The 23,344-nt window shown below is 34.4% G+C and overlaps 5 protein-coding genes and 1 long non-coding RNA gene across 9 annotated transcripts; 2 read left to right on the top strand and 4 right to left on the bottom strand.

The window, feature by feature from the left end:
• Window positions 1–2,278: 2,278 nt before the first annotated feature.
• Window positions 2,279–6,801, bottom strand: LOC103874408 (uncharacterized RNA-binding protein C17H9.04c). 2 transcript variants are annotated; one of them, XM_009152831.3, is made up of 4 exons: window positions 3,671–6,801; window positions 3,157–3,578; window positions 2,821–2,943; window positions 2,279–2,532 (listed from the first exon to the last, which is right to left on the bottom strand). In XM_009152831.3, exons 2-3 carry the CDS (start codon window positions 3,573–3,575, stop codon window positions 2,853–2,855), a joined length of 510 nt encoding a protein of 169 aa, XP_009151079.1. In that variant the 5' UTR covers window positions 3,576–3,578; window positions 3,671–6,801; the 3' UTR covers window positions 2,279–2,532; window positions 2,821–2,852. The 2 variants fall into 2 exon arrangements, with proteins under 2 accessions (XP_009151079.1, XP_009151078.1); XM_009152830.3 differs by having other exon boundaries at window positions 3,157–3,581; window positions 3,671–5,024.
• Window positions 6,802–7,686: 885 nt separating this feature from the next.
• On the top strand, window positions 7,687–10,232 carry LOC103874407 (tRNA (cytosine(38)-C(5))-methyltransferase 2). Of its 2 annotated transcripts, none has more exons than XR_004448783.1 (10): window positions 7,687–7,884; window positions 7,954–8,064; window positions 8,211–8,304; window positions 8,378–8,496; window positions 8,583–8,705; window positions 8,915–9,209; window positions 9,308–9,402; window positions 9,491–9,556; window positions 9,626–9,714; window positions 9,913–10,224. XR_004448783.1 is itself a non-coding variant. In XM_009152827.3 (10 exons), the coding sequence occupies exons 1-10, from the start codon at window positions 7,819–7,821 to the stop codon at window positions 10,004–10,006; spliced, it is 1,128 nt and encodes a 375-aa protein (XP_009151075.1). In that variant the 5' UTR covers window positions 7,687–7,818; the 3' UTR covers window positions 10,007–10,232. The 2 variants fall into 2 exon arrangements, 1 of the variants encoding a protein (XP_009151075.1); XM_009152827.3 differs by having other exon boundaries at window positions 9,650–9,714; window positions 9,913–10,232.
• Window positions 10,233–10,386: 154 nt separating this feature from the next.
• LOC117126249 lies at window positions 10,387–12,286 on the bottom strand. Its single transcript, XR_004448784.1, has 2 exons — window positions 11,262–12,286; window positions 10,387–10,599 (listed from the first exon to the last, which is right to left on the bottom strand). It is a non-coding gene; the product is annotated as an uncharacterized LOC117126249 (long non-coding RNA).
• Window positions 12,287–12,357: 71 nt separating this feature from the next.
• Window positions 12,358–14,915, top strand: LOC103874404 (B3 domain-containing protein At5g25470). The gene is made up of 5 exons (XM_009152825.3): window positions 12,358–12,891; window positions 13,132–13,246; window positions 13,791–14,139; window positions 14,227–14,336; window positions 14,448–14,915. The coding sequence occupies exons 2-5, from the start codon at window positions 13,145–13,147 to the stop codon at window positions 14,694–14,696; spliced, it is 810 nt and encodes a 269-aa protein (XP_009151073.1). The 5' UTR covers window positions 12,358–12,891; window positions 13,132–13,144; the 3' UTR covers window positions 14,697–14,915.
• LOC103874406 lies at window positions 14,834–16,953 on the bottom strand. Its single transcript, XM_009152826.3, has 3 exons — window positions 16,724–16,953; window positions 15,812–16,309; window positions 14,834–15,584 (listed from the first exon to the last, which is right to left on the bottom strand). Exons 1-3 carry the CDS (start codon window positions 16,800–16,802, stop codon window positions 15,058–15,060), a joined length of 1,104 nt encoding a protein of 367 aa, XP_009151074.1. The 5' UTR covers window positions 16,803–16,953; the 3' UTR covers window positions 14,834–15,057.
• A 688-nt stretch (window positions 16,954–17,641) lies between these two features.
• LOC103874403 (probable boron transporter 6) lies at window positions 17,642–23,306 on the bottom strand. 2 transcript variants are annotated; one of them, XM_009152824.3, is made up of 13 exons: window positions 22,867–23,305; window positions 22,624–22,729; window positions 22,470–22,552; window positions 22,183–22,375; window positions 21,958–22,096; window positions 21,719–21,887; window positions 21,474–21,640; window positions 21,223–21,396; window positions 21,033–21,128; window positions 20,211–20,650; window positions 19,851–20,130; window positions 19,632–19,757; window positions 17,642–19,547 (listed from the first exon to the last, which is right to left on the bottom strand). In XM_009152824.3, the coding sequence occupies exons 2-13, from the start codon at window positions 22,725–22,727 to the stop codon at window positions 19,500–19,502; spliced, it is 2,019 nt and encodes a 672-aa protein (XP_009151072.2). In that variant the 5' UTR covers window positions 22,728–22,729; window positions 22,867–23,305; the 3' UTR covers window positions 17,642–19,499. The 2 variants fall into 2 exon arrangements, with proteins under 2 accessions (XP_009151072.2, XP_033129926.1); XM_033274035.1 differs by having other exon boundaries at window positions 22,624–23,306.
• Window positions 23,307–23,344: the final 38 nt, after the last annotated feature.

Below are 23,344 nucleotides of genomic sequence, written 5' to 3'. Positions count from 1 at the left end.
AATTCCGTCGGAAAATTCCGACGGAATTCCGAGGAAGTGTGAAATTCCGAGGAGATTTTTCCGAGGACTTGTTTCGTCGGTATGTCCTCGGAATAGCGTTATTCCGACGACATACCGACGATTTTTTCCCTCAGTATCCCGATGTTTTCTTGTAGTGCTAAGGCAAGTTTTAAAAATAAATTTATATACAACCATAAAAAAAAAAATTTCTAATACAATATATCACCTTCGCGAAATACATAAGTTTAACACTTACAAGAATAAGTTTATTACGTAAATATGCTATGTTATGTCCTATAAGAAAAAAGTATATGGATTTAGAAATTGAGTTATTCGATTCTTGTGGAAAGTTTTTTTTTTAAAATAAATTTAAGTAACTAAACTAGAAATTATTTTAAATTTTGGGGCCCTAAAAAACGTAATATTATTCGGGGGCCTAAGACGAATGCCTTTTTCAATACACTGTAGGCACGCCTCTGAGTACTCGGTCCAAACAGAAACTCAACCTAGCATCGTAAAAACTATGAAATAAACTAAATTCATTAATTAGTTTTGGGCAATCTAATACATTTGAGTACTTTCAGAGAGATTGAAACGCTTTTATACTGGATATTCTGATAATGCAGATTATTGTAGAATAGTTTGAATAAGTTTATATCATAGCTTTTGGATAACTCAAATATCTGTTGCCCAAAAATAAGGATAACTCAAAGATTATTTTTTAAAGGATAGCTCTAATATCTTAAATGGCTTATTTGCTAAATAACCAAAAAAATAAGGGAAATTAGATTTTTAGAGAGAGAGTAGAAAGAGATAGGAAGAGAAAGTAGGAGAGAGGGGGTGTTTTTAGTTAGTTAATGAATTTTGGTTTTTGTTGTGTATAGTGGATGCAATTTCCCTATTTTAAATATATTTTTTTTTTTGTTCTTTTGTATATAAGTTAAATTAAAATATGATCTGAACCAAACATAGGAAAAATCAAATTAGATTAAAAATAAAAGAATATCCAAATTCGATTTATGAATATAAGTACTGAAGAATTGATAAACCAAACCGAGACCCAAATTCCTAACCTGATAGGTTATGAACTTGATTGAGCTTGTCTTTGAAAATGTATTTATTTACTGCAAATCAAAGGGTTCAAATCTCAGTGAGTGGCATTAAAGCAATGTATGTAAATCGAATATAATTGATGGTTTTGGAATTCAAAGTGAGAATGATAATACCTAAGACGTACTTTCACTTCGCTAATACCAAAGAGGAATAAAATGATGAATTAAACTTAAAGTGGAGAAAAAAACGAAAGATTCTTTTGTAAAAGCCAATTAGTGCAACCTTTAACGAAAAAATAAAAGCCAAGCACTGGATTATACTAGTAGCAGACATTAAAGACGGGTTGTCTTCTTTTTTGACTCGTTTGATGATAATCTTAAGTACACCTCTATGAGGTCAATGAATGAGGAATCCTATGCAAAATGCAACGTGTGTATGGACACGTACGTAAGCTTATAATATCGTTCTTAACAAGCAAATCTTCCCGTAAGGAACAGTATATAAAACATTTATGAATCAAAACATCCTTTTTATAACCAAATTCATTGTAAGGAAAAAACCTTAATATACAATAGTTAAACCTTTTTAGACGTTATAAGTCCAACCAAATGTTTATCAAAATTATGTTAATTAGAAGTTGGAAATTAATCAAAACGTCAAAGAGGCGATATGTACGTTTTTTAACCACTAGTATAATAGGAATGCTAGTAACAAAATAATTACTTGGTCAGCTTGCCATTCAAATTACTAGTGACAACATAATTACTTGGTCAGCTTACCATTAAACTAAAGAAGAGAACTCAAAGAATTTTATTTTCTATTTGGTGGTCAACCCATCCTCAAGCCACCTCATAATAGGAATGCTCGTTCATTTAACATTTTTACCAAAAAAAAAAAAGGAATGCTCGTTCATAATATATATGCTTAATTCATGTCTACGCACCTTTGAGAAATTCAAATTTCATAATTATTCACTCCCTTTTTGAGGCCTTGGATTGAACAAAAGGTTGTGCTGTGGTCCATGCATTTATCCATTTCAAACACGTACTGGAATTGTTGTTTGGTTTACGAAAGAAAAATCTCCATCCCTCCTAAAATTTGTATAATAAAAACTAATTGAATAATGAAATATGCATGAAATTTCGATTTTCTGCCATAGAAACTGAAAATCTTAGTGTTTCGTACGAAACAACTCAAGTGCTCCGAAGTTTGATGAAAATCATAATTGCGGAGTAAGAACTAAGAAGGTAACACTTTATCAAAATAAGAATACATTAAAGCAAACGTACATAGTAGGAGATCGATATAAGAACAAAACACTTCCTAATTTTACTTGATTTGCTTACATTCAAAGATAACCAGACAGAAGTCCTAGATATGAAACGAGACAAATCAACATTAAAAAAAAAAACAAATCACGACATAAAGGGTCGTTTTCTTGCATCGGTTCTTCACTAGTTTTATCTCTTCTAACGTAACCTGCATCCAAATAAAAACAAAGGATATGTCAAAATACCTTTTCACTCATTAGGTCTCAAGGATTATATTAAATTAAAACATACGTACGTACCCTTTTGCACGTAAATTACTATATGGATATATATATAAGGCACGAAACCATCGATCTTTTTTTTTGCATATTTTCGGGTTGGTATGTATATAGGACACTAGCATATAAATTTTGAGGAAATAAGATGTGTGGCTTGTGATTAGAAATTTAAATTTATTGTTGAAATGAAATTTACTAAAGAAAGTCTAGTAACAAACCAATTTCTTGAAGATGACGAAGAAAGTTAGGACTAGTAGGGTGAATTGGTGGCCGGTTCCTTTGGGGCGTTGCACCTGAAACACTCTGACCTGCTTGCGAAATTGTGTTCATTGCAGCCTGGCCTAGATACAATAATACAAAACTAATCGGTTTCTACATAACCAATCACTTTCTACAACTTTTTTATATATATAAATTTTAAACATGAATGTATATACTAACATATCTAAAACGGTCATTTTAGCTTACGCAAGCCCGCGCGCATGCATGAGTTATGGATATTACGTGCCAAATATATATTTTCATGAACCTTGCACACTGAACAAAAGAAATACCTCGAGCAAATCCAATCTCCAGATTTCCAAGAAGAACGGCCCATGCCGCCTCCACCAGCACTGCTGCTACCAAAACCAAAAAGGCCGCGTCTCGGACCATCACTCATGTCTATAAACCCGGTGGCTGCAGCAGCAGCCGAGCGTGACGACTCATCTTTTGCGGCACCACACGTGAAACAGCTGGACCTGCTTGCAAAATTGTGCGTCCCGCAATTTCCAAGGTTGCAGTACCAATCACCTGGTCTCACGTCAGGCCCGGTGTTGAAAGCAAAAGAGCTACTGATTGGACGGCTTGTGAAATTACTCACTAAGTCGGTAATGCCGCTCGTCCTTGGCTCTCTGCAGCGTTGGCAGGAATCCCTTCTCTGGAAGTTGAGGTGGCTACACAATCGGCAGTTCCAGTCTCCTGGCCTATTCATCTTCTTCTATGGCCCCATAGAGAAAATATAATTACAGAAAATTAGAGGCATAAATATATACAAGTGTAACTTTATATAGTATTTGATAAGATTACCTGGGAATGCTAGTTATAAACAGTTAAAGAAAGTAGAAGTGAGTAGATGAGATTTATTAGAGGATACAAATGTGATGTTGGACTCCCTCGTATATATATATCGACAAAGCACAAGGCTCTTCCTTCAACAACCGGGAACATTTTTTGAAGTAAAAATTTAGGGTTTCAATTGGTTTTTACTTTCTTATTTTTGTTTCAGCTTTAATGCATTTCCTTTAACGTAAACTACGTTTTCCCAAAAGAAACAAAAATAATCTATACATATTGAGGGCTTTATATTTTTCTATCATTTTAGACCCCACTAGTTTAAACAAAGGAAATAAATTAAAACAGCAAGGTTAAAGCTTCCAATACCAGCCGTTTTCGTTATGCTTCTGCTTCACAAAAGCTAAATACATATTGCCAAATTCAATATTCACATTGTTGGACAGATGTTTGTTTGCATGTAAATCACTATATTCATTTGTAGCCTATTCCCTTGAAAATTCACCAATTCAACTTAGGTACATGGGTGCATAATAAGTTCTCGTGCGTGTCAGGAGCAAAAAGGATGCAGTCAGAAGAAAAATCAGAGGTAGCTAAAGCAAAAGTTGCATGGCAACAGTTTCAAGGAACGTATCGGTTCCCTTAACCACGAAAATTAAAGAAGGGAAATCAAACATTAATGAAATATTTACTTCTCCCTTCTTTAATTTTAGTCTTTTAAGTTTTAATGTTTCTTCCAACATTATAGTACCGACTTTGTCGTGCATAGATAGATCTTGTTCGTGATTCTCAAATAAAACCCAAGGAAAACATCAAAAGCTTGGATTAAAGAAAACAAGAATAGTTGAATGGTAAAGGTATAGTCTCCGAGGTTTGAATATTCTTGACCATCTTTGTGTCCTTTGAATTTGTCTACTAAAACATAATTTCATATACTTTGTTAATTCCTTTTCATTTATACCTGCAGGTTACAAATTTTACATATTGTCGCTTGTGGTACACTGCAATCGCTGCTTTTTATTTACCGTCATTTCACCTTTTCATCTGTGTATGATAAATTTAACTCTCCATCCTTCAAATATAAAAGAATCTTGTTATTGAAAGGTAAATATGTCTCGCTAAAGTAAAGGTGCCTCAGTTGTAAGATAATAAGACAAAAAACCACAGCAAGGTACATGTGGAATGCCACGAATGATTAATAACTTTTAATATAAATTCTCAAATAAAATTATGGATATTAAGAAATATGGAAACTATTTGTCGTTTCTTCTGTCTAGTGTAAATTAGGTTTGCTACAATACATATTAATTTGCTGTTACAAAGACAAGTAAAATCTAATAAATTAAATATCCCCAAAGTATATACGTAAACCGTTTTCAGATTTGAGATATGCCCCAAAAATACTTACTCGCAATATATTATATAATTTTTATGTACTTGAATTAAAATCACGATGAAGTTATTTTTCTTAAGTCTATTACCGATAACTAATTCGCCTTAAAAGTCTTTTGTAAGCTAATTTAAAAGTGCTTAGCACATGGATTTAGATATATCGTGAAATTGCTTCAAATTTATATTTTTAAAGTCTGCCTATCACTAAACTAGTTAATTTTAGCTACAACATACTTGTACAATTGTTTTGTATACGAGACCAAGGGCCTTATCATCGATATATAACTCCACGTAAAAGCTAACTTGAAGTTGTGTAAAATAGCGGGTGATTATAAAGAAGTACCATAATATATATGGAAGAAAAAGGAAAACGGGAAGAAGGAGAATATATAAGAATCATACTTAATAATTAGTAAACCCACCACATTGTCTCGGGGAATGGTAAAGAAAAGACTGACGAACACAAAAGAAAAGAGAGAGAATCTATTCGATTCTCTTTGGGAAATGCTTCCATGCATCACTTATCTATATAGCATAATCATCATCTGAATGTATGTTTATCCCACGTATTTTATTTGCGAAGCTACAATTTTACGAGTAATATGATCAATCTCGCGCAAAGATACCTAGAACATTTCCAGTGAGGAGTTAATTATTCATTTGAGTATCATATTAGTATTTTATTTCATTTGTATACTGTAACTTTAATTTAAAACAAATTTAATCATTAAGAATCTGTCTTCATGAATTTCTTTTAAAATGATTCTTTTAGCATCGTTTTTGTTCTCTCTTCTTTCTCGTTAAACCCCTAATGGAGATCATGCTTTTAAACTAAGAGATTAAATCACACTAAGAAAAAAAAAAGGGTAAGACACTAAAAATCGTAGGAGAAAACAAGAATAACTTGGACAATCAAAGACCGAAGGCATGTTTAACTAATTATTTAAAACTCATATATTTGATTGCCGTAAAAAAACTCATATTTGACGAAAAAGCTTTTCTGAATAGAAACATGTTCCTTTAAGAAAACAAAAAAACATGTTCCATTTTATATAAAAATTCCACTTGAAATACATGCGAACCTTTGCACTGATGATACAATATACATATATACATTTTTTTGGTAATCAATTTACATAGATTCCAATTAAATTCTACAAACCAATTTGGTAGCTCTGTACATAAACGACGACAAACGTTTGATTTCTACCACTACTTACAAGATCAGCCACTATTTTGTTTGTGTTTTGGGAATATATATAAATTCCGTATGACTGAAGCTCTATTGTAGAATATATACGTCTTCCAAATATATTGCAAAAATATGTTATTTTTTTTATTCCGAAACTATATCATTTTTCTGATTCTGAAACTATTTTCATCAATCAAAAACAATCTATTGCAACAATTATATGTAGGTGTCTTAATTTTTTCATGCTCTTTATTGTCCAGACGAAGACTTCTATCTCTGAATAAAGGTACGAAAAACTCACACGAGAATTTTTTACCTCCTTAAAACTGTCAAAATTTTCCAAAATATTGTACCATTCTTATCCCAAATAATTTATCAGGCATGAACTGTCGTCGGTGAAGCGCCACCGTCCCTATCTTCGAGGTAAGAGTATGTCTTCTCGTCCAAGGGTCTGGTTGGTTCTGTTTGAAACCTGTGCAAATTGATAGAACTAATAAAGTTTACTACATGTTCATCAATTTAACTTTGGTTACAAAATTTAGTTAAAAAACTTTTTGGCTATAAAATTTAACACAAACTTATTTAGTTTAAGCAGAGTATATAAATATTTGGTTATAAAATTTATAAAACCCCTTTTATGTACGTACGTTTTAAAATATTTGGTTTTAAATTTTCAAAACCATGGTTAGAAATTAGAATATTAAGGGCATCTCCAACCCTACTCCATTTTTAACTCCAAACATCATTATGGAGTAAAATCTTCTCCAACCCCACTCCATTTTGGAGTTAAAAATGGAGTAATGGCTAGGGTTACTCCATTTATGGAGTAATCTTACCTATTACTCCATTTTGGAGTTGAACTTTTTTTTTATTTATAAAATGATCCTTTGAATCTTTAATGTTTCTATTTTTTACTTAAATAATATTTAAAATGATACAATAACATGAAATTGCAGAAGATGAAAATGAGCGTGAACTTGATGTACCAATTGAACTTGAAAGAGAAGCTCCACCTCCAGATATTGAAATTGCAGAAGATGAAAATGTCCGATTTCAAAATTTTCTTGCTCGATTTAGGAATATCAAAAATAAAGAAGCTCATTTTTCATTACGAAATGCATTAGTTGATCATTTGTGGGAAAAATATTCTAATGCTCATTGTTGAACCTATATATATGTTGTCTTTTTTAATGATTTCTTGTACTTTTTAATAATAAATATTTAATTCAAATAATTTATATTTTAATTATTATCGTAAACATAAAATAATTGGGGTTAATTGGTAAATTTTTATAAGTATAAGATTTTATTTGCAATTATTAATAAAATAAAAATGAAATTATTTAAGAAATATTATTTTTGGAGTAGAAAATGGAGTAATACATTGGAGTAAAACCTTACTCCATTTTGGTGTTGCCCCATTTTTTACAAAATGGGGTAATACATTGGAGATGCTCTAAACGGAACAAGGGTGGTAATGGTTGTAGTAGTAAACCGAACCATAAACCCAAGAATAGAAGAAAGAAATACAATTCCCAAATCAACTGGTTAGGGCACAAGACGAAGAAGACAATCATCCATGGCGGAGAGAGTCGAAGCGAAGCCATGGCGAGTTCTCGAGTTCTACAGTGGAATCGGTGGAATGGTAAACACTCTCCTCTCTTCCTCTTCTCTACGCTCATACTAAAACCCTAACAATCCCTGTTTTCTTTAGAGATACTCGTTAACGGCGTCGGGGGTCGAGGCAGAAGTAGTAGAAGCGTTTGAGATCAATGATGTTGCTAATGATGTTTACCAGCATAACTTCGGTCACCGTCCCCATCAGGTTCTCTTCTTCTTCTTCTCAGTTTCAACCTCAGCTAAAGAGATAAACTTTGAAGCTTCTTTTGCTGCTTTAATGAGATTATTCAATTGCAAGTTTGCAACTTTAGGTGTATGACTGACTTAGTTCATTGTCAATTTTGTTCATAGGGGAATATTCAGAGCCTCACTGCTGGTGATTTAGATAGGTATAATGCTGATGCTTGGCTTCTTTCTCCTCCTTGTCAGCCTTATACTAGACAAGGTGACTCACTCACCTCTCTTCCTTTTACTATTATCACTTTAGAGATACTAATAGTTAATAGTTTGATGGTTAGGCCTTCAGAAACACTCTGGTGATGCTCGGGCGTCTTCGTTTCTTAAGATCCTCGAGCTTATACCGCATACATCTACGCCCCCTAGAATGTTGTTTGTAGAGAATGTTGTTGGATTTGAGGTTTGTGTTTAGTCATATCTACTTTATTCTCGATCATTTTCTTATATTTTTTTTTTAAGTTATTGTGTGGTGTTTTGTTGGTGCAGACTTCGGATACCCATATGGAAATGATTGATACGTTGACAAAATCAGATTATGTCACACAAGAGTTTATTTTGAGTCCGTTGCAGTTTGGTGTTCCTTATTCAAGACCTCGTTACTTTTGTCTGGTACTTTCTCTTTTCCTTTTCATTATGTAATGCATCTCATGCATCTCTGTTTCTCTCTTTGCTTTTGCATGGCTTCTTCAACTTATAAATAGTTGATATATAATGTATGTACATGCTTCTCCTGTCTTTCTCTCCTTAGTTATCTATGATTATCGTTTTGATTTTGGTTAAAGAATCTTATGAACTTTGAAATCATTCCATTCTTGTAGGCGAAAAGAAAGCCTCTTTCATTTCAGTCCCAGCACAATAACAACAAGCTACTCTGGTCTCCAGGCCCATTATATGGGCGTGATGATCAAGTGGAGTTTGATAAATGTCAAGCAGAAGAAGGATCTGAAAACTTACTTCAGTCTTGCGAATCAGTAGAGAAGTTTCTTGACTCAACAGCACAAGTAAACGGCGAGCCAGGTGGTTTTGATGAGACCGAGAATGGATCCAGAGACTGTGATGGACATCAATATCTAGTACCATTAAGTTTGATAGAGAGATGGGGAAACGCAATGGGTATCCTTTTATGATTTCGTCTTCTTTTCTCTTACAAATCTACCTGTTTATATGAAACCGATCATCTATCTGTTTTATATTTCCTGAGCCACTTATAGACATTGTTTACCCTGATTCGAAGAGATGCTGTTGTTTCACAAAGAGTTATTACAGATACGTGAAGGGCACTGGTTCCCTCTTGGCAACTGTCCAGGTATGTTCTTCCGTTGAGTTTTACAATATTGTTTTCCTCTATTCGCTAGTCCAAATGAAATGCTTATCATGAATCTATGATCACACAGCCAAAAGTCAAGGGGAAGGAATCTTGTTTGAAAGAGCAACGGCTTAGATACTTCACCCCTAGAGAGGTTAGCCACAAGTCCTTTCATTTGTTATTACCAATGCCTCACTGAAAAGAGTAATAATCTTCATATCAGATGTTTGGATTCTATTTTGATTAGGTAGCTAATTTTCACTCATTCCCTGAAGACTTTGAGTTCCCAAAGCAGATAAGCCTTCGACAGAGGTAAACACCACTTAAAACAGAATACGCTACTGTCTGTATAGACTATGTGCATCTAAGCATAACAGAGGCACCGTTTTGATCCTCACATTGATCTGATAATACCGTTATATATCACTACTTGGTGTTTGATATGTTAGAAAAAAATACAAGAATAATACTTACACTGTGATACTCATGAACTCCTCTTTTATTGTGCAGATATGCAATGCTTGGAAACAGTTTAAGTGTAGCAGTGGTGGCTCCTCTGCTTCGGTATTTATTCTGTCCTTCTCCCGTCTTAGCTGTGGAATAAGAAGCAGCAAGTGACTCTCGACCAATGATGGTCTGTTTTTTGCGACATGACAATGGCATAACCATGCATCCGTTTTGTATTACTGACAACATTATAATTTTGTTTCTCAGTTACCTCAGCGTTCTCTGATGTATCTATACTATTAAAAAATAAACATTCTGAAAAATCTACTTATGTAAGATTGTTGGACCCTTTCATTAGACTAATATTTTTTGGTTTTTCCTTATTTATCTCTAACAATACGTAACTCAATATTCAATAACATTATATATTATATTATTCACTGATTTCTACTCCTTCCGCGAGTTAACCATATAATTTACAAGAGTTTTAAACGAGAATTTGCTTGCAAATTTACAATATCATTAAAATTATTCAAGATTTTGTCATTCGTAATTGGTAAGCCTCATTCTCATCTACACAAATCTTATGTGAGACCTTTGAATGAAAATGAAATATACTTTATTGTTTTGGTGAATATGCACTTTAATTTATACGTCATCAAAAATTATGTAAGTAACAACGGTTATGAAAATCATCTTTTATGGAGCTAAGATTAACACAAAATTTTGCAATCACAAATCTACGATGACCTATGTTACATGGAAATGGAAGCGGGTACGTAGAAGCGGAAGCGTAAGGAAGTGCAGAAACGAATTTTTTTAAAATATTAGGAAGCGGGTACGTGTTGGAAGCGTATATCTATATAAATATAAATATATATATTTAAAAAAAAATAGGACTAAAATTTTTATGATTTATATCTGAAATAAAGCATTTATTCATTTATAATAATTTTGAAATGATTTTATATTAAAACTGTAAAAATACACATAAATTAAGTTTACAAAAAAATATTATATTAATTATTTTTAATACTTCATAAATAATTGACACAATATATTTCAATGTGTGCTATATCTTTAATAAAAAATCTCAATGCGCAAAGATAATTTATAGTATTATTTTTAATATTTGTATATTTATAACTCAATATTCATTACTATTAATTTTTTATTTTATAAAGATTAAAACTATGGTTTTATATTTTATTGATATACATTGCATTTTTCTTAAAAACGGAAGCGTGATTCCAAAACGGAATCGTAAGCTTTCAACAGGTTTTTAAAGAGAATATTTTAGAAACGTTTTGGACGCGAGATTCCGCAAGCTTCCACAAGGTTCCGATTCCGGTTCCGGTTCCGAAGCGGGAAGCGGACATCCGATGAAGCTTCCATGCAACGTAGACGATGACACGAGATTACAAAACTTGCAAGAAATTTGAAAATTGACAGCGACTGATTTTGGTGCCTTACAAGATCATTAATATTTTTAATGTTAAAAAAAAAGATCATTAATATTTTTGCATATTGACACGAACAACTTCCATATTTTAACAAGTCTTAAATAATACCTTAGAGAATATATCAAAGAAAGTTCTGAAATATATCCTAAATATTCGAATATACCATAACTTCCTCAATTAAACTTTTAACAAACCTAATATAATCAATTTCAAAAATTAAAAATTTAATATATTTTCAATATTTCTAAAATTATGCTAATAATATCTCCAAAATTTAAGAGGAAGATAAAATACAATTTCCATTTATACTATTAAACCAGAAACATTCCTATTTATTCTTTAATAAAAATGTCAATTTTCTCAAAGATATCTCTAAATTTATAGAAAATAATTTTTTTTATGAATGATAATTTTTTTTTCTTTTAGTTTTTGGGCTTAAAAACTATACATACCCATTAATATCATTCATTACATTTATGACTCATCAAGAAAGTCCATTTCAAAAAGCATAAATTTAATTTAATTAATATGCATAAACTCACTGTATGCTTCTAAACAAAAAATAAATTATATACATTAAAACTTTCATAATATTGATCATTAAAAAAAATATAAATTAAAATGCATAACATAAAGACAATGTGTTTACTTTATATAACAAATCAAATAGTTTATTATAATCAATTTTTTAAAAAAAATATTATCAAAATTTTCTAAGTTTTTATCGGGTCAACCTGTGTCGGTTCACAGGTTAATGGCAGGATTTTCAATTTTATCAGATTTTCAATTAATAAGTTTTCATTAAATCTGAATTTTGTGGAAACATATCAGTTGGTACAATCATGATAGAATATTACATGAAAAATAAGCCATTTCATATTATATATGGCCACCAATTTACTGGTCCAATTGCAGGTCCGGATCAAATATGAAAACAATTCTTATATCTTAATTCGTCAATAAACTACATATGTACTCCTACTAAAAGGAGTTAAATAATTTTCAAAAATAAAATGTTTTATTCGTATTTCGTACCATTTAAATGTTTAACGATTGATTTCAGTTTTTTGGTACATGAAATATAAGATTTGTTCGATTATTTATGAAATTCAGTTTAATTTAGGTTTCATCTTTTTTCCAGTTTGCTACAGTTTAGTTTGTAGTTTCGGATAAATGTACACAAACCTATACACTATATATATTATGTAGAAATTTATTTTAAAAAAATATATTTAATTTTAAAAACGAATCAGCGCTTTCCAAAAGCGGATCAAAATTAGTTTGTATAAACAAAGACAGATGAGCTAAGTTTTGTTGACAATTGTGCGTAGGTTTTCTTTTTCAATTTATCAATTCTGACTTATTTAGGCCCACTTATATAGAGGGCCTTTTCCGGCCCAGTAACGTTTTCCGTACTAGTCAAAGTCAAAACTCTTTCAAAAGTGAGAGTACAAATTGGCATGTTTTATTGGTGCGTTTCTCTATCCTCCAGGCAGAGAGAGAGAGAGACCTGAAACGGAGACTAGAGAGAATTAGCAAGCAAGGCGCAGCGAAGGGAAACGATTCTTCTACTGTGACGGTACGTGCATTTCACATTGCTTTTCAAGCTATTATTACTTGCGTTTTACGCATTTCTTTGTTTGTTTCATCTGAAAACAAACACTTTAAATTCCCAATTCCACCAACCTAGAGGTCTTCCCCGATTGTCCGTACACATTTTTTTTAAAAATGTTTTTTTTTGTCACTTTATTGTGGCTTTGATTATATTTACGCTTGATGCAAGTCATCTTCGTAATTACTTTACAAGCCTTAATTACAGGGAAACCAAAAAAATGTCGGGCAAGAGTGTTTATAATTTGCTTCAGGATAATGTGAGCAAGCCTCGCTTCTGCAAGTCTTTGTCTTCGGGAGAAACTTGGAGTTCTAAATCCGTGGTAACTAATGTTTTGTTACTCAACTCTTTCCATTGAAGTCAGTTTAGCTTAAAACATGTCCTCTGTTGTGTTGCTTTGCCTTGCTTTCAATGTTGTTGCTAGAAAAGTAAGACGTAATCATCTCATCCTTCCATGTTTGTTTTACCCCCTTTTGCTATCAATTTACTTTAATTTTTTTATTATTGTTCGAGAAAGCTCAGATCTTTCTACCTTTCAAGAAACTTTGACGAGAGTTTGATATAATCTCTCCCCAAGGAGAGTAGTAGTATAAATGGCACCACACCTCCTGCTTTTTTTTTAATGCTTTATTATTATGCTTTCTTTTTTGTTTTGTTATTGGTTGGCTACACGTACGTTACAAGTTCATTCCCTTTCTGCTAGTGTTGTATTAATATTCTTTCTCGTACCTTTTCTATGCATTGCTTTAACCTTACAAACTAAGCGTCTAAGCTCGTGTCTCCGTCTCAGTGTTTCCTTTTTATATTGTCAGTATTCTTTGTTTGTTTGTTGTCAACTCTTCTGATTCCCGGTTTTATATATGAAGAGGATTATCCCGGAAGAGTTCGTGAGAAGCGCGCCTGGAGCTTTTGAGCACAGAGTGGTGTTCAGTGTTCGTTGGGGCAATTCCTGGCAGCTCTGGCTCCAGAGAGACAAGAACGGTCTGTTTATGGAAGAAGAGGACTGGGATGAGTTTGTGAGTGATAACTTCTTAGGACCAAATGATGTCTTGCTCTTCACACACGCAGACACTATGTTCATTGAAGTGCAAATCTATAAACAAGCTTCGTACCACTTGAAAGAGATCACTTCAGCACCTCTCCAAGCTGATCCTCAAGCTGAAGTGGTTACCCCCATGCCCCAGACTTCTCCACCTGCCCCTGCCCCTGCATCTAGTAAGACTATTCATGTAGAACTAATCATATTCATGCTTGTCAGAGTCAAAACTATTACTTGCTAAGTTTGGTTCTTTTTGTTTTCAGCAAGTGGAGCGAGACAGGCCGGTGCTCATGTCAACAATCCTGAGCAGTACCTCTCAAATCCGAGTAACCCTTTCTTTGTGAAGACGCTGGGTAAAAAGATCGATGTTCTGGTAATTAATAACAGCTCTTTTTAAATTTCTTTCTAGCCAGTTTTGAGTTTATGTTTTGTTGCCTTTTAAGCTAAGACTTGTCTTCTTCTCCCCATCTTTTTTTGTGTTTAGTATGTGAGCCATCTGGTGACTGAGAAGTATGGCTTGCAGTTTGGTCCCCACAATTCCACCATGTTTTACCTCCTTCCCAACGAAAAAATCGAGGCTAACACTAAGATCTACGGAGGGTGTGCTTGTTTCAATGGCTGGGCTGCTATATGTCGAAAGTACAAGCTCAAGCAAGGAGACGCTGTTGTTTGTGAGCTTGAGCGCTCAGGAGCTGTGGTCACGGCTGTCAGATTGCATTTCCCCAACGAATAAAGAGATTTGAGTCTTCTCCAATCTCCTTCCTATGAGTTATAGCGTAGTGGTAAGTTTCTCATAAAGTGTAATGCTATGTGCTACCCTTTATGTTGGGATAAGTATCTCTTAATGGTGTATTTGAGAAGTCATCTAAGAGTAACACAATCAACTTGTTGTTGCTGACTTTTATTCTTGTAAGTTTGTAGCTATAAATGGCAACCTTCATGTGCCTTCTCACGCAAGAAAATACAATATAACCCTAAATAAACGGTCACCTTTTACATCTCTTTCGAATAAAATCAAGAACACACCAAAAAGACAATATATTATCAAAGTAAAACCCACACAGTTTCATTTCTTGTAGTAAGATTCCATTCATCTACCGCTTACGAACGCTTAAAAGCTTGACGTCATCAATCACAGGCCCACACAAAGAGGAGAAATCATCGCTCCTCATGGCATAGAAAGTACTGTAAAACATAACTCTAGTCCTGGTCGAAACCGCCACGAACCTGATAGAAGCTCGTTTAAACCCTCCAGTGCCACGCGACTCGTAAGGGACCTTAAGCGTGTCTCTTCCCGCAAAAGCCTCAACCACCATCGATCCTTTGCAAGCGTTGTTGGCGTCTCCAACGGCAAACGAAAGGACGTAAGTCTTCCCGATGATGGTCCTAGCAACTTGAGCGATGGCGCTCTCTTTGCCAGCCACTAGCTCAATGGCTCGGCGACCTTGCGGGATTGAGAAGTGTTCTGTGTCTACGTACTTGACGGCTTTGAGAGACTCCACCATCCAACCGGGTAAAGGAGAGTGGTCGTCTTCTATGAACGGTGGGATTAAAACTCCTGTGGTCGAGCCTGGTAGTACTAGTGGACCTTCTTCAAATCCTCCGTTTTTCAAAATGTTCTCTGTTCAAATAAAAATATATAAGTTGTAATGATTACAACCAAATTCACAAAAATAGACAAATTTGAAGATTTATACTAATAATAATATAATTGTTTAATTTAAAATATTTACACTAATTTAAATAGGATTTTAGAAAATAATGTTTTTTCTGTGTGCCTATATCAACTTTTAGAACCATGATTACAACCCATATTCAAGAACTGTAAAAAACAGAGTAATTACGTACTGTTGGTTGGTCGGGGAGGGTAAAGAGCTCTCATGGCAACACCATCAATGAGTGGACCACAAGCTGGATCCTCTTCTTCACCTGGATTATGAATCACTATCTCAGCGACCTCACTCTCCGCCTGAAACGCCCAAGCGTATAGATCCCACCCACTGCTGCTGTACACCGTCTGCACCGGAATGACGCCAGAGTCAGGTGCCACGGAGATGTTGAGCCTCTCATCTTGAGCGCACGTCCTTGCGGCGCTGAACGTGAGCGAGTAATACATTCCTTTCACCACTTTAAGTCTCTGTTTGATCGACGCTTCGTTTCCGAGCCGGACTGCGAATTTTCCGGCGGGGACAACGAGAAGCATGTCTCCTTGTTTGTGTCCTGAGCTTATGTACTCGACGAAGCCCGTGACTTCCCAGTTCGGGATTGCCATCTTGTTTATTACTTCGGTTCCTTTCATGTCTGATGGCTTTGGTCCTAGCTCGAAATCACCGTTCGGTAATATCCCTGTGAATTACCATATTGACCTTTAGAGTATTAGCGATTTAAAATAATTAATTTAGAAAAAAGGAAGATATAGGCACGTGAGGTGTGTCCGAGAGACAGCCTAACTGGGCCTGTGTATAACATGGCTTAGCTTCCGTGGTGGGCCCAACTCAACTTCATTGATTGAAAATGGTCCAAGAACTTTACAGCGGTGTGTTTGTGTCAGAAACAGGGTTAAATTTGTAGTTCTACCATCCGCTCACGTAGAATGTATTAAAATTATTTACCAAATAACTACGTTTCAGTACTATTGTGTAATGAATAGAGAAAGAATTCGAGTTTTTTTCTTCAAAAAAAAATTGCATTTTTATTTATTTATAGTAGTAAATCTAAAATGCTATAGTTGTGTCAAGTATAGGTGTTAAAGAAGCTTACCGTCACGGAAGGGGACAACGGCGGAATTGGCTGTGGCAATGAGAAGAAGGACGAGAGATACGACGGTGACACCTCCCATTGTAAAGGAACTCCGGGTAGAGAGGGAAGAGATAAGTGTAGAAAGTTAAGTTACAAAAAAAAAAGAGATAAGTGTAGAAAGTAATTAACAAAGAGAGTTGAGGTATTGCTTATAAGGAGCTGAAGCTATCGAAGTGCCCTTGGAGGTTGCTATGAATTACGAGTGTGTGCCACTCTGCCTACTGATGTAGAGTTCGCGTGTCCCACGTGGGGTACTGACCTTACTGAGTATATGGGTTGATCTTGCTCTTATTGATATAAAAGTTTTAGTTTAGTCTTTAATGCTATTAGTTTTAGTACTGTTTTATAATTATATAGTCATGTCATTGTGAGGCGGTGACTGACTGGGGAAGACAGACGACCACAAGCAAAGAACAAAAAACACTAAACGTGATTATGCGACAATCTCTTATCCACATGCCATAACACATGTAATGATGTAAACACATAAGACTAATATTGTGAAAATAATTGATATATTTTTTAGTAATCTTACGTTTTAGTCTATGTGACATCTGATTAATTATAATAACTGTGATGAGGCCAATCTTTGTCGTTTTGATAGAATTATCGGTGGAGATACTACGAGGAGAATCGTTTATCGTGGCGTGGCATGTGTTACACCAAAAACAAAGTTAAGAGTTTTATTTCCTTCTTTTTAAAAAGATATTTTTAAGTCTTTTGTCCTCTTTCATTTGTCTCTTCATGCGTTTTTTCTTACTGTGTTCTTGGCTGTATTTTTTATTATAGAAATGAGAAATGTGTAGGCTATGAAGGGCACCGTTCACTGGCTAGGAATACGCTTTCCAAAGTTGGCCTCCTCAGAAATTCAGAATTGCGTCTTATTCTCATGTTTATCAGCTCAAGAAAGGGTGTGCCAATTCTATTAGTAAAGAAATGTATTTCTATGTTATCCAGAATAAAAATAAACATAAACCACAACGTATTAATTAGTTTTCAACTGTATGACATTCTAAACTTCTTTCAGTTGCTACACAAATTTATATAAATTGTATGTTACTTTTATGGTTAACGATATTTTAGTTACTAGTCAGCAGAAAATATTGATTAGGAAACTGAGAGCAAATTCGAACGAACCATGATCGATGTTTGATATACAATGAAGGGACGAGAAACCGTCGGAAACGTGGGTGGGGACGGTAGGTAACTAACGAGTGGGTCGGCCCCGTATAAAAGAAAGAAGAGATAGCGACAAGAGACGTGCAAAAGGCAGGATCATGCATCTGTTTCCTCCTCCTTGTACACTTCTTTTACTCTTCTACGGGCCCATTGGACTCCATACACGCACAAGCTAACTATAGATAACCTTTTGGTATTATTAGGTTAATCATCATATTGTAAAGACAAAACATTTGAGGTCCGTTATTATATTCATATGATGATTAATGCTATATTAGAACAATGAACCAAGAATTATGTAGCTTCTCCAACCGGGGATGTTAATAATAAGTTTTTTGATTATTGCATTTAAAAAAAAATGAAAAAGTGGGTTAAAACAGTGAGAATCGGTTATGTAAAGAGAATTTTTAATAACCTTGCAAGATACTCTAATGCCACTTGAATCTTTTTTATTAGTTCATTTTTATGTTTTATTTTATGAAATAATTATATTATTTTTAATAGTATAATATCGTCTCAAACTCACTCAATCATGTTATTTTTTAGGTTTGTCTATAATGTTTTTTCTAGTTGAGCTAGCAACATTTGATAACTTTAATCTATGAGAAACTGTTTTTTCTTTGAGTAGAGCTTTTCACAGCCAATCTTGGAATTAGTGGTTATCTCAGTCGGCAGTTGGTCTAAATTCGAACTTAAAGGCACCACATTAGCTCAAAACCGCCTGAGATGTTCATACAAAGTCACTTGTCGTCTTAAGATTTGCTTTTTGATAAAGCGAGGATACAAAACCATTTGAGCTTTTGATCATGCAAATGAAAAAGGTTTTCCAAAAGCTTCTTTCAGTATGCACAGAACTACAGCAAAAACTGTCTAAATAATGAGCAATAATAATAGTTGCCAGTTGAGAGAAAATAATAGAACGAAGTTACTCACATTGAATTCAGAATTGTCTCTTCTTTTGTTTGTTTGTTAATTAATCCATTAATTATTCATGTCCGACCCTCCTGTACTAATGTGACTCACATGGAAATGTCTTCAAATAAAAGTTCATATCGTTTTCTACTGACAAGTCTATTAAATATAATACCTTATCTTATCCTCATCTACCTCATACTTATTCACCATGACCCGTGCAAAGCATCGCTGCATATGATTCATGTAAAAAATGTTTTAAAGTGGCATCTTTGAGGAACTGTCTAAATTCTAAACATAACATGTATCCTTTTTTAGTCTAAACATAATCCATTGTTCAAGCAAGCTTACACTAAGCATCAGTATCATACAATCTTAAACATAAGTACAGTGTTCAGATGAACCGTGCATAACCATACAAAGCAATTTGTGTTGTATTTTGAAGCCAAAAGAGTAATTAAACAGCGCAAGAGATTAGGATCTGTTTTGTTAAGTTGCCTTTATAGTTTGAATGTAATAGCCAAGATTTGAGGACAAACTAAAGGTTTTTTTTATAATTGCTGAAAACATATTTTCACCATAAAAAAGTATGACGCAGATACATTTGTATACAAAAAAATATAACAACTCCAAAGGATTGTATGTTTCAATGAGGTTCAAAGGTTACACGCCTTTCTTCAGACTCAAGGCGCGGCTGAAACAGAAAACATTTTCTTGCATCAGGTTAACAAAATTAGGAAACTTATGAGGAACATATATAAACGATTTTGATTATTACCTCCTTCAAACTTATAGTTCGGATTCTGATCTCCCCTCTACTAGTAGTCATCTCGTCCAATATCTCTGCATCATGAAACTCATCTTCCTCTTCTCCTTCTGATAAATGACGAGAAGATCCCAGTTTCTGCTCACAGTAATAGTTTAAAAGGTATCACACACTTGTTAACATAATCCCTACCAGAAAATACCCAAAAAAAAAAAAACAGAAGAGCTTTACCCGGTAAGCAAAACTTGAGTGTTGTATAGGTGCAGCTACTATCTCTTCATAGTCAGCAGCATCAAGAACTTGAAGGTGTTGCGGATCAAATAACTTGGGGAGCAAGTGTTCTCTTATACTTATGAGTAGGAAGAACAGCGCCGGGAAAAATATGCCAGCCACAGGAACCCATGTCATGCCATAGCACAAGAGAAAGTAAACCAGTTGAAAAAGTGTGAACATCACAATCACTTTGTATGGTACTAACTCCACAAATGAAGCGTGTACTCCTTCCAAGACTCTGCATTAAGATGAAACCAAACCAGTGATTGAGAAACCTCTCTCTCTCTAAAGAAAAAGAAACAAAAGCTTTTAACTAACTTGAAGAGTCTGCTTTGAGGGATGAAGAGAAGCAACAGTCTCTCCCAGAATTGGTTTCCAGGGAGACTGTCTATAGCCATATAAGCAAAGTAGCCCCAGAGAACGGAGCTTGGGATCATTTTGATGACTGGCACAGCAAGAAGTGTTAAACCAACTAGTACTGATTGTAACAAGTTGCTCACTCTTTGCTCGTTTACTCTAACTGGCAAGTTAGCTTCAATATGCACGTCTGGATCAAACTTTCCTTTTGTATCTCCTCCTTCATCTGGTCTCATCACAACTTCTTTCAAGTCTTTTAAATCATTAGCTACTGAACAAACCTGAGGTGAAGATGTCTCCATCTCTATAAATACTGTTTGCATTCTCCCATATATCTCTGATTTGCTGGCTTTCATCTTCATACCCTCTTTTGCACTCTTCACCATCTTCTTGCGTGTCAGCTACAAAACAAGAAACAAACCATGATACCAATTAAAGAATTTAGAACACACTTAGCTTTTAAATAAAGACGACTTTCTTTATTAATGTTTAGAAACTATCTAAAAACTAAACACTGAAAAGCTCTTTTCGTTATTCAAATCAAAGTCACAACTCAACTTTAATATTTAAAGGAATATTAACACCTCTTTTGATAATCCTATTGCTATTGCTAATAGATTTTTATTTTTTTTTTGCTGTTCTTAGTACAGATAGATAATTTCTTCTAAGCCTATCTTTATACTTAACCGACTTGTTAAGAATATTTTGGGCTGCAAGCTATTGAAGCTTACCCAACAGTCTTTGAAGTTGTAAGAAACTATGATCCATGTATTTGATCTTTACCTGACGATTGAGAATGGCAAGACTCTTTGTGTGCATTGGAGCCTGAGGGATAACACCATTTGAAGGAGGAAGGCCAAGTAGTCCACATATCAAAGTCTATATAAAAATAATCACCATAACAACTTTTTGGTTATACCATGAAAACCTAATTATCTTTTGAAATCACTTTTAAAAAACGAGAGAAACACACCATGATTCCAAGCAAGAAGATGTCGTAGTGGTAAGCAGAAGGATTCTTTAAATTAAACTCTTTCTGCTGTGCCATTTGTGAAGCTACACTATGGTCGAAGAAGTAAAGTCCAGCTATCATCACAGCAGGTATAATCCCAGCAAATATATACATTACTGGTACCTTCCCCATGTCCTGTACATAAAACAATGATAAGCCTTTGCTTAATTCTATAAGTAAATTTTGATTAATCATATTAGCATCTTAATTACCTTGATTACAGTCCAATGATGCAATGAAGCTGTCTCCCATGGAAGAGGACAGAACAGTCTCCGAGGAACATTCTCAGGGACTTTGCTAGGAACCGTGTAAGACAATGCAGTCCAGAACAAAACCATTAAGGGAACACCATAATCTCCAATGAAACTCCTAAGCCACCCTGTTGGTTTTTAGTGGTCTAAAATGAATATCTATTCACACACCTTCAAGTAACTAATGTGAATAGACAATAACGTACCAAAACCGTACTTCCAAGACTTTGCTCTTCTGCTCTTTAACGCTGTGATTAACAGACCTAACGAGAAAATTACCGCAAGCAACCCATTTGTATATAGCCAGAGGAAATCTGACTCTCCTGATTTATCATGATGTTCACTCTTGGAAGCTTGAAACTCACTAACCAAACCCTGCATATATATATATATGTATATAACTAAAACATGTTATTTGTAAATTTTATGACAATGGAATTGGTACCTTGATAGCTTCTTGTAAGAAGAGAACAGCAATCAACATGCCAAAGAGTTCTCCAGCGATTCTTGTAAACCTTGAGATGATTGTGCACGCGTTAAATATCGAAAGAAGGATAAGAAAAATTGCAGTCCATACACAAACCCTGCAGATATTAGCAAACCAATCAAACTCTCAGATCAAAACAGATACATTCAACGTTAAGAAATAAGATTATGTTTCATTAGTTACCATGCCACCCAAGCTAGGTATAGCTCTCGACCAAGATCAGGTCTACTAATGCAGAAACTGTAAAGATAAGTATACATCATGATGGTTGGCTCTGCAACCCCAAGTATCAACAATGGCTGTCCACCAAAGATGGCGTGGATGATTCCGCAAATAGAAGTAGAAGCTAATGTTTCCACAGCACTCAGAGATCCACCTATATATATTAATCATCAGAGCTAGGTTAACACTCTTATGAGATATTCGATTCATAGCAACATGAGAAGAAGAGGTTGTATATAATATAATACCTGTGTGTTTACTTAGTTGCTCACCAAAAGCAACTACAGGAAGAGACGAGGCGAAGAAAATATAGCAAGTCGGAGCCAAGATTCTGGTGAGAAACATATTTAAACATCAAGATTATACATAATCAACAGAAAATTTGAAGTTTGTGTTGTTTACCTTAAACCGGTTTTGAAGCCAAGAATCCAGTCTTGTTTGTAGCATTTGCGCCTACCTTCGATATCTCTGAGTATCCCCTTGAAGGGACCTCCTTCACTCTCCATTGCTGCAGAGATATACGTAACGTGTTATACAAGATAACACACACGTTCACAGTTAGGTTTAAAAACCTAAAACATCATAGCTTTTGAAAGTGATGAGACATAGCCTCAATACATATGCATTGAATCGTCTTTGACATACCTGGAGAGTTTGGTGACGGTTCTCTCTCTAGATTCAACGAATACGCTGGGAAATTCTAGAGAGAGATGAAAAGACAAGACAGAAATCGATCGTTGGGGAGAAAAAGACGGTAAGGACTTATATTTCTGATGTGGCAGAATCTCATTGGCTAACAAAGAGGGAACCAGAGAGCATTGCACAATACGTACGGGTTAAGACATAATTAAGTAGTTGACAATTAGTAAACCGCGTAATTTCTCCACCCATGTTTCATTGTTTCTAACTGCTTTAACAACAATCGTGTTAATTACAGCTAATTAAACTCCATATGACACCTCAGCATACTAAATTTCACCTTTGACCGAGTGAAAAACTTCGAAGTAATTTTTTTTTCATTTTGACCTTTAAGCGAAGCAAATGTAGTCTTCATAAATATTGACATTTCCGTTTCGACCGTTAAGAGTCGCTATTTTTCAAAATTCTTAATATTTCGATAATT

The sequence above is a fragment of the Brassica rapa genome, chromosome A06 (genome assembly GCF_000309985.2).
Source record: "Brassica rapa cultivar Chiifu-401-42 chromosome A06, CAAS_Brap_v3.01, whole genome shotgun sequence".
NCBI classification, from domain to species: domain Eukaryota; kingdom Viridiplantae; phylum Streptophyta; class Magnoliopsida; order Brassicales; family Brassicaceae; genus Brassica; species Brassica rapa.
The sequence above is the reverse complement of the archived record's forward strand: the minus strand, read 5'-3'. Positions and strand labels throughout refer to the sequence as shown.